This window comes from Hippocampus guttulatus, chromosome 22, assembly GCF_054856545.1.
Source record: "Hippocampus guttulatus isolate MCC_2025c chromosome 22, RoL_Hgut_1.0, whole genome shotgun sequence".
NCBI lineage: Eukaryota > Metazoa > Chordata > Actinopteri > Syngnathiformes > Syngnathidae > Hippocampus > Hippocampus guttulatus.
The window spans coordinates 19,781-29,941 of record NC_141282.1 but is presented as its reverse complement, the minus strand read 5'-3'; the positions used below and the strand labels follow the sequence as shown (position 1 = coordinate 29,941).

General features: G+C 48.4%; 1 protein-coding gene across 1 annotated transcript; it reads right to left on the bottom strand.

The window, feature by feature from the left end:
* Positions 1 to 1,188: 1,188 nt before the first annotated feature.
* On the bottom strand, positions 1,189 to 9,715 carry LOC147185868 (class I histocompatibility antigen, F10 alpha chain-like). The gene is made up of 5 exons (XM_086103856.1): positions 9,376 to 9,715; positions 9,141 to 9,245; positions 5,586 to 5,759; positions 3,931 to 4,012; positions 1,189 to 1,207 (listed from the first exon to the last, which is right to left on the bottom strand). The coding sequence occupies exons 1-5, from the start codon at positions 9,713 to 9,715 to the stop codon at positions 1,189 to 1,191; spliced, it is 720 nt and encodes a 239-aa protein (XP_085959982.1).
* Between the last annotated feature and the right edge of the window lie 446 nt (positions 9,716 to 10,161).

Below are 10,161 nucleotides of genomic sequence, written 5' to 3'. Positions count from 1 at the left end.
ATATAAGTCATTGTTTAACTGACTTTTTTTTTTTTTTTGCTTTACCTGTGAGCACAGACTAAAAATACGAGCGCGATCGAGCATGGTGTCAGTGAGAAAGCAATTCGGATGTCTCAATGACTGTATCATACTGCCCTCCGGTGGCCAAGGCCAGTGATGCAGTGAGGAAAATAAAACCTGTTGAATTAAAAATAATAATCTTGCTTCATGTCATTACTGCGTGTTTTTAAAATGAGAGTACTGTTGAGTGCAACAATTTGTTGTCGTTTTGGATGATCCCCATTCACACTTTGGGAACAGAGCTCTAATTCAGACCTTCGTAGAACTGCCTTGTTGAATGTGGCTCCAAGGAAACAGAAAATGCTTTACTTATACGATCGAGGGTGTATGGCTGAAAGGAAAGACAAACAATGTTACATTCACTTTTTGTCAAAAAGGTGCGAGGCAAACAAACAACCATCCACGCTCACAATCACACCTAGGGACAATTTTAGAGAGTTCAACCCACCTGCCACGCATGTTTTTGGAATGTGGGAGGAAATCGGAGTACCTGGAGAAAACCCACGCAGGCCCGGGAGAACATGCAAACTCCACACAGGGAGGCCGGAGCTGGAATTGAACCCGGTACCTCTGCACTGTGAAGTCGACGTGCTAACCACTGGACTACCGGGCCGCTATCTATGTTTATATTGCACTTAATTGAATGCTATACATTGAAACTGTAACATTTATTTTGTGAATGCAAACACTTTGTTTTTCTTCTTTCTTCTTTCTACCCACGATCTTGCTGCTGTAGACTGTAAATGTCCCCAGTGTGGGACAAATCAAGGATATCTTATCTTAAAATAGGGAATGTGTAGGAGGATCAACGATGGCATGAACATGTGAGGAGAAAAGAGGATACATGTGAATGACAGATGGAGGGAAGTAGTAAGAGGATGAACGAAATAGCATCCGAGGACAATTGAAAGAACAATAAAAATGTGGGAGAGGACAAACAATGGAGAACATGTTTGAGAGGATGGAAGATGGAAAGATCATGTGAGGGGGTGTCAGTACCAGGGTTGGTTTGATTAAAAGGGGAAATGTATTTGAGGGCTGGTGAGTAAAGAGACAAACTATGAAATAAATGAATTTTAAAAAACCTCACCTAGCAGGTGAGAACTCTATAGGCAAGGCAAGGGCTTGTCAGATCTGTGGTGAGAGGCTGAGGTACACGCACAAGGAAGAAACACTCTGACACAGGACTAAGTGAGAGGACCATTTAAACCAGGGGTGCCCAACTAGTCGATCATGATCAACCGGGAGCTCACTGACTGGTCCCGAGTTGATCGCGAGAAATGGAGGAAAAAAATTGTGCGTGTTATGAACATACATTTGTTTTAGTGCACACTGCACCCTTAGCATCCTGTCAGATTTACAAAAAATGTATTTCCGTATTTTCCGCACTATAAGGTGCGCCGAAAAGTCTTCCATTTTCTTAAAAGCTCACTTAAAATCCGGTGCGCCTTGTGTATGGTCATTACAGGAATATGTCGACTCCAAAATGGCTCCTTGCTGGAGACGTGCAATAGAACAGGGGTCCCCAACGGCCGGTACGCGGACCGGTACCGGTCCGCAGGGCATTTGGTGCCGGGCCGCACAGAAAGAACTTGGCTTAATTCTGTTTTATTTATTTCGGAATACGAAAGATGTTTTATTTTGAAAAAATACCGGATTCTCCGTTACATCCGTCCGTCTCTGTCACGTGTCAAACCACGCTTCTGCGTCACATGACCGATTATGCAAAAAAAAAAAAAGACTAAAAAAATTTGTAAAAAAAATGCTGGAGATCGCAAATGACGGCGGCCTTAAAAGCACATTCGAGACAACTGGATTAAAGTTGTGGCTGAATACTCTGAGATCGCCACAATCGCACTGTTGCTATTTCAGACATGCTACCTGTGTGAGGCGGGGGTTTTCTGCAGCAACGGCGACTAAAACAAAATGACGAAGTAGACTGGACATAAAACACACACTTGAGGTGTCTATTGTCTCCCATTACCACGAGATGGGACCGCCCGCTTGCAGAAAATCATGCTCAGGGCTGTGGTGAGTCATCATTTCCATGCGCTTTGAATTTGCATTCTATTGTATTTTGAATGCATGAAACATTACCATCGCGATCAGAGTGTTGCGGCCAGATTATACGCTCCTTGTGTTTATTATTATACTTCGAAAACGCCACCGTTTTCACGCAGCTCATAGCATATTATTTTGTTGTATTATTTCCGCCACACCTTAAATGCCGGTCCCTGGAAATAGTGTCTGACATAAACCGGTCCGTGGGGCAAAAAAGGTTGGGGACCCCTGCAGTAGAACACGGAAATAGAATAGCGGCAAGAGAGTTCAACGCTAACGAGTCAATGTTATAACTTGCTGTTGGTTCAGTGAAGTGTGTCGCTGCTTTAGTAAATACGTTTTTGTTGCAGCTCCGAAAAAGGAGAGCTGTGGTGTTGGTTTTTTAAAACGCACACTTTATTAATGGTTTTCACAGTCTCAACAAATACAGGTCCGTCTTTGTCAGTCTCCGTGCCTTCTCTTCTTCCGTTCCACTCGAGAGGCGTTCATGACCGCCTCCGAAAAACGTAAATGAACAATTCCTTCAATGAAACTATGAAAATTTAAAATAATGCATCCAAACAGAAAATCAAGCGAGGAAATCCCAAAATAAATTCTATAGCCCCCGACAGAATGTATTTTGTGATTTCCTCGTTTGTGAATTCACAACAAAGGAATAAATAACAAACACTTCGGAGACAGTCCAGTCTCCTCCATTTTACTGGCATCTGATCCTTCTGTTTGCATTTCCGTGAGCCGAGCCCTATCTCGTGGGTGCATTGTAGATTGCGTTTTATAATCAGTGCGTCTAATATATGAAAACAATTTAAAAAATAGGCCATTCATTGAAGGTGCGCCTCATAATCCAGTTCGCCTTTTAGTGTGGAAAAATATGGTTAAAAAATAACACAAAAAGCAGGTCACCTTTAACCTACGGTGGGGCTTGACCCGCATCACTGGAAGTTGTAAGCGGTCATCAGCGTGGAGTTAGATCTGTTGCGATATACTTTTTTAAAATATTTATTTCAAGTTTGTTTCATCTGCAATTCACCAGTTGCACTGGAAATGAATGGGAATCTGGAGCGCCAGGCGAAGCATTTTAAAACTGTACACGTGAATTACGATAGTTATGTTCCAGTGGCGATTGATCATACTGCAAGGGAAGCTCGGCTTCCCCTAAAATGTCAAAGAACAAGTGATCAAATTTTCATTCATTCATTCATCTTCCAAACGGCTTTATCCTCACGAGGGTCGCGGGGGGAGCTGGAGCCTATCCCAGCTGCCTTCGGGCAGTGGGCGGGGGACACCCCGAATTGGTTCTCAGCCAATCGCAGGGCACACACAGACGAACAACCACGCACGCCCTCACTCACACCTCAGGACAATTTTGGGTGTTCAATCAGCCTGCCACGCATGTTGTTGGAATGTGGGAGGAAATCGGAGGACCCGGAGAAAACCCACGCAGGCCCGGGGAGAACATGGAAACTCCACACAGGGAGGCCGGAGCGGGAATTGAAGCCGACGTGAAGTCGACGTTGCTAACCACTGGACTACTGGGGCGCCCTGTGATCAAATATATGAATGTAAATTTCATTGTGTGTACATGTCATTGACTAAATATGCGCTACAACGTGCTCAACTTTTGTTCCGAATCACCTTCTTCTTACTGGTTACGACGCGACTCCCTTCTCATTCATTCCCGCAGCTTCGCTGTGCTTTCAACGGTGGACGCTGAGCATCCGCAGAGCGTCTACTGCCCGGACGCCGAGCGTCTCGAGAGTTCAGGGTAGGTTGTCCCAATGCGTTGAACGGAGACGAGTCATTGGATACCAGCTGGTTTTTGTCCCGCCCACGGACGCTCGGCGTCTCTGGGACTGGATGGCAGTGGGAGGGTACCGGACGCCAGGCTTTTCTGCTTTTCTTCTTTGATTGACGTCGGAATGAGCCAATCATCGACCTTTTAGTGTAGGCATCCGTATGAGCAAGTTTTCAATTCGCATTCTGTTCTGAGTTGAGCTGGAGACTTCTCCTAATCCTTTTAGCGACACTCTTTGTTGTAAACAACTAGCGACAAATTAATCTTTTATTTCTGGTGGGTTTTATTGTAGTTCCTGTAGTTGTAGGACACGAATTAAGTCCCTGGAAAAGACGCCTTGTTGGTATGACAGATCATCACAGAAAATCACAGATCATTTTCTTGAAAAAGGAACGAAGAGTAGAATTCACGTATAAATAAACGGACACATTTTATGATGTCGGCCAAAATCGAGCTTCCCCTCTTTGACAGACCAGCATCCGCCACTGTTATGTTCCCACTGCACTTAACATTGCAAAAATGTCCGCATTCGGTCTCTACTGACGTAGGCAGTGATCTTTTTCTCACAAACTCTTGTATCTACTTTATTTTTCTGTTTCGTTCATGTTAGGGGTGCTTGTGGCTGTTGCTCATCGTGGCATGCGTGTATGCGTGAACGTACGGTAGCGGGTCGATCGCTTGAGTTTGGTTGCTTGAAAAATAGATCTTTTGGTCAAAAAAAGGTCGGGCACCCGTGATTTAAACACAAGGTAAGGGCCAATAGGTGGAAACAATCAGGGCGGGGCTGACAATCAGACTGGCACAGGAGGAAAGGCCAGTCTTTCGAAAACAAACACAAACAACCTTCACCGCAGTGCACCAAGGGGATAAAGCAGGGGTCGGCAAACCAAAATGTTGAAAGAGCCATATAGGACAAATAAAACAAAAAACAACTATGTCTGGAGCCGCAAAAAAAACAAAACCTTCTATAAAACTTACAACGAAGGAAACACATGCTGTATGTATGTAGGAGACTGGACTGTCTTAGAATTGTTTGTTATTCATCCCTTTGTTGTGTGTTCACAAACACCCCCATAGAATTTATTTTGTGATTTCCTCGCTTGATTTTTTTGTTTTGGTGCATTATGTTTGCTTTTCTTAGTCTCAGTGAAGTCATCATGAATTGCCGTTTTTTGGAGGCTGTCTTTGAACTCCTCTCGAGTTGAACGAGAAGAGAGAAGGCACGGAGTCGGACGCAGACGTGTCTGTGTTTGTCGAGACTGTTAAAAGCATAAATAAAGTGTATGTTTTAAAAACCCGTGACCCTGGTGAGGATCAAGCGGTCCGCAAAATGAATGAATGTTTTAAAAAAACAACAACACCACAGCTCTCCTTTTTCGCAGCTGCAACATGTATCTATATCTATTGGAACGGTATTAGCCTACTATCAAAATCGTTTTCCATTTTCAAACATTTTTTATCCTTATCCTATTATTTTATAAAGCTCCAGGAGCCACTAGATGTCGCTAAAGAGTCGCATGCGGCTCTGGAGCCAAGTGTTGCTGACCCCCGGGATAAAAGAGAGAGCATGTGAGGATGTGATCGACAGATGAAGGGAATGGATGAGAGGAGGGAAGAGAGAACACGAGAGTACAAATGAGAGAATGATATGTGAGAGAGAGCATTGGACCTGTTCTCATCAGGAAGTCCCTCCCATGTCTCACATGCTTCTTCAACTGGGCAGGACAAATCTCAGTGAGGAAATGCTTCCAGTGTTCATTTAAAAAATCCAACCGGTCCCAATTGTTTTTTGTGATGAAAGCTTGTTGATGTGCTGCAATCCATCTCATCGTCTTCAGCTCAAATGATATGAAGTCCATCCATCCATCCATCCATCCATCATCTACCGCTTATCCGGGGCCGGGTCGCGGGGGCAACAGCTTTAGCAGGGAAGCCCAGACTTCCCTCTCCCTAGCTACTTCTTCCAGCTCTCCCCGGGGGATCCCGAGACGTTCCCAGGCCAGCTGGGTGACATAGTCTCTCCAGCGTGTCCTGGGTCTTCCTCTGGGTCTCCTCCCGGTGGGACATGCCCGGAACACCTCACCAGGGAGGCGCTCAGGGGGCATCCGAATCAGATGCCCAAGCCACCTCATCTGGCTCCTCTCGATGTGGAGGAGAAGCGGCTCGACTCTGAGCCCCTCCCGGATGTCCGAGCTTCTCACCTTATCTCTAAGGGAGAGCCCGGACACCCTGCGGAGAAAACTCATTTCGGCCGCTTGTAGCCGGGATCTCGTTCTTTTGGTCACGACCCATAGCTCGTGACCATAGATGAGGGTTGGAACGTAGATCGACCGGTAAATTGAGAGCTTCGCCCTTTGGCTCAGCTCCTTCTTCACCACGACAGACCGATACAACGTCCGCATCACAGCAGACGCTGCACCGATCCGCCTGTCGATCTCCCGCTCCCTCCTGCCCCCACTCGTGAACAAGACCCCAAGATACTTGAACTCCTCCACTTGGGGCAAGATCTCCTCCCCGACCCGGAGGGGACACTCCACCCTTTTCCGACTGAGGACCATGGTTTCAGATTTGGAGGCGCTGATCTTCATCCCAACCGCTTCACACTCGGCTGCGAAATGCTCCAGTGAGAGTTGGAGAGCCCTGTTTGAAGGAGCCAACAGCACCACATCATCTGCAAAAAGCAGGGATGCAATACTGAGGCCACCAAAACGGACGCCCTCAACGCTTCGGCTGCGCCTAGAAATTCTGTCCATAAAGGTTATGAACAGAATCGGCGACAAAGGGCAGCCTTGGCGGAGTCCTACCCCCACTGGAAACGATTCCGACTTACTGCCGGCAATGCGAACCAAACTCTGACATCGGTGGTATAGTGACCGAACAGCCCGTATCAGGGGGTTCGTTACCCTGTACCCACGAAGCACCCCCCACAGAACTCCCCGAGGGACACGGTCAAACGCCTTCTCCAAGTCCACAAAACACATGTAGACTGGTTGGGCGAATTCCCACATACCCTCGAGGACCCTGCTAAGGGTGTAGAGCTGGTCCACTGTTCCACGGCCGGGACGAAAACCACACTGCTCCTCCTCAATCTGAGGCTCGACTTCCTGACGGACCCTCCTCTCCAGCACCCCTGAATAGACCTTACCAGGGAGGCTGAGGAGTGTGATCCCTCTGTAGTTGGAACACACCCTCCGGTCCCCCTTTTTAAAAAGAGGGACTACCACCCCAGTCTGCCAATCCAGAGGCACTCTCCCTGTTGACCACGCGATGTTGCAGAGGCGTGTCAACCAGGACAGCCCCACAGCATCCAGAGCCTTGAGGAACTCCGGGCGGATCTCATCCACCCCCGGGGCCTTGCCACCGAGGAGCTTTTTAACCACATCGGTGACTTCAACCACAGAGATAGGAGAGCCCACCTCAGAGTCCCCAGGCTCTGCTTCCTCCAGGGAAGGCGTGTTGGTGGAGTTGAGGAGGTCTTCGAAGTACTCTGCCCACCGATTCACAACGTCCCGAGTCGAAGTCAGCAGCGCCCCATCCCCACTGTACACAGTGTTAGTGGTGCACTGCTTCCCCCTCCTGAGACGTCGGATGGTGGACCAGAATTTCCTCGAAGCCGTCCGGAAGTCGGCTTCCATGGCCTCACCGAACTCTTCCCACGCTCTGGTTTTTGCCTCGGCGACCACCGAAGCCGCGTTCCGCTTGGCCAGTCGATACCCGTCAGCTGCCTCTGGGGTCCCACAGGCCATAAAGGCTCGATAGGACTCCTTCTTCAGCTTGACGGCATCCCTTACTGCTGGTGTCCACCAGCGAGTACGGGGGTTGCCGCCACGACAGGCACCAACCACCTTACGGCCACAACTCAGATTGGCCGCCTCAACAATAGAGGCACAGAACATGGTCCACTCGGGCTCAATGTCCCCCGCCTCCCCCGGAACATGGGAAAAGCTCTGTCGGAGGTGGGAGTTGAAACTCCTTCTGACAGGGGATTCCGCCAGACGCTCCCAACAAACCCTCACAATACGTTTGGGTCTGCCAGGACGGACCGGCATCTTCCCCCACCAGCGGAGCCTACTCACCACCAGGTGGTGATCAGTTGACAGCTCCGCCCCTCTCTTCACCCGAGTGTCCAGAACATGCGGCCGCAAATCCGATGATACAACTACAAAGTCGATCATCGAACTGCGGCCTAGGGTGTCCTGGTGCCAAGTGCACATATGGACACCCTTATGTTTGAACAAGGTGTTCGTTATGGACAATCCGTGGCGAGCACAGAAGTCCAATAACAAAACACCACTCGAGTTCTGATCGGGGGGGCCGTTCCTCCCAATCACGCCCCTCCAGGTCTCACTGTCATTGCCCACGTGAGCATTGAAGTCCCCCAGCAGAACAAGGGAGTCCCCAGCAGGAGTACTCTCCAGCACACCCTCCAAGGACTCCAAAAAGGGTGGGTATGCTGAGCTGCTGTTTGGTGCATATGCACAAACAACAGTCAGGACCCGTCCACCCACCCGAAGGCGGAGGGAGGCAACCCTCTCGTCTACCGGTGTGAACCCCAATGTACAGGCACTGAGCCGGGGGGCAATGAGTATGCCCACACCTGCTCTGCGCCTCTCACCGTGAGCAACTCCAGAGTGGAAGAGAGTCCAACCCCTCTCGAGAGAACTGGTACCAGAACCCAGGCTGTGTGTGGAGGCAAGTCCGACTATATCCAGTCGGAAATTCTCTGCCTCAAACACCAGCTCGGGCTCCTTCCCTGCCAGAGAGGTGACATTCCATGTCCCAAGAGCTAGCTTCTGCAGCCGAGGATCGGACCACCAGGGTCCCCGCCTTTGGCTGCCGCCCAGCTCACATTGCACCCGACCCCTTTGGCCCCTCTCATGGGTGGTGAGCCCATGGGAAGGGGGACCCACGTTGCCTCTTCGGGCTGTGCCCGGCCGGGCCCCATGGGTGTAGGCCCGGCCACCAGGCGCTTGCCAACGAGCCCCACCTCCAGGCCTGGCTCCAGAGGGGGGCCCCGGTGACCCGCGTCCGGGCAAGGGAAACCTTGGTCCATATATTTTTCTCTTCATAAGGGGTCTTTGAGCCGTGCTTTGTCTGGCCCCTCACCTAGAACCTGTTTGCCATGGGTGACCCTGCCAGGGGCATAAAGCCCCAGACAACTTAGCTCCTAGGATCATTGGGACACACAAACCCCTCCACCACGGTAAGGTGACGACTCACGGAGGGGCTATGAAGTCTTCTCCGTCATAACTGTAGTGTTCCCAGCCATCAACTTCACCAGTTTCATCATCCCATTCACAGCCAATTTTCCTCTGGATCATGTGAACACCTGAAAGTGTCACGCACAGGATTTTTCAGAGAGAAGCCAGCAGTGATGTGTGTGTTTATTCGTCTAAAAAAAAAAAAAGTATAAGCACATCCAATGCGTTTTACGAGCAGAACCTTGAATGGAAACAAACCTCCAGTTTGGTTGAAGCGCTTTTCCACGCTTTCAATGCTGACTTTGAGAACCTGCTCATTGGCAATACTGTTGCGTGTCTCTCTCTCCCAGAAGTGTGGATCCTCTGCTGCGATTTTGTTCACCCAGTCCTGTTTGGCTTTCGTTTTCCTGCTGTTGCTGTCAAACTGCAAAATCTGAACGCCATCAACATAGGCCAGCTCCCAGTACTCTGGTAGGTTTGGAATTTGAGAGGCCGTTGTGATGAAATAATTCAGCGTGTGAATGGCTGAAAGAAAAACCCGAAAATGTCTCACATTTGATATTTTTTGTTTTTCATTCAGCAATCTTGCACAATGCATATTTTAAATGATTCCATAAGCTGTTGGAGCTTTGACACACTTGACATGATTGACTTCATGTTTATCATTCTTAACATCCTTCCAAACCTCCAAAACTGCACACCTCTTTCCACTTTCAAGTCCCGTCTAAAAACACACCTGTTCAGGATTGCCTACAACACATAGCTCTTCCATTTCCTATGTTTTTATGATTTTATGATTTTATGTCCTGTTTTTATATAATATCTCGTTTACTAATTTTTACATTGTATTTTCTTATTGTCTGTACAGTGTCCTTGGGTGGCATGAAAGGCGCTTTTAAATAAAATGCATTATTATTATTATTATTAAACCTTCTCAGTGAATTTGACAATCCCACACTCATAGGTTTTAACATTTTTATTTCTTCCAGTTGTTCATAAATATGTTAGACGCTGATGTGGCGCCACGAGCAAGGTTTTGCATGT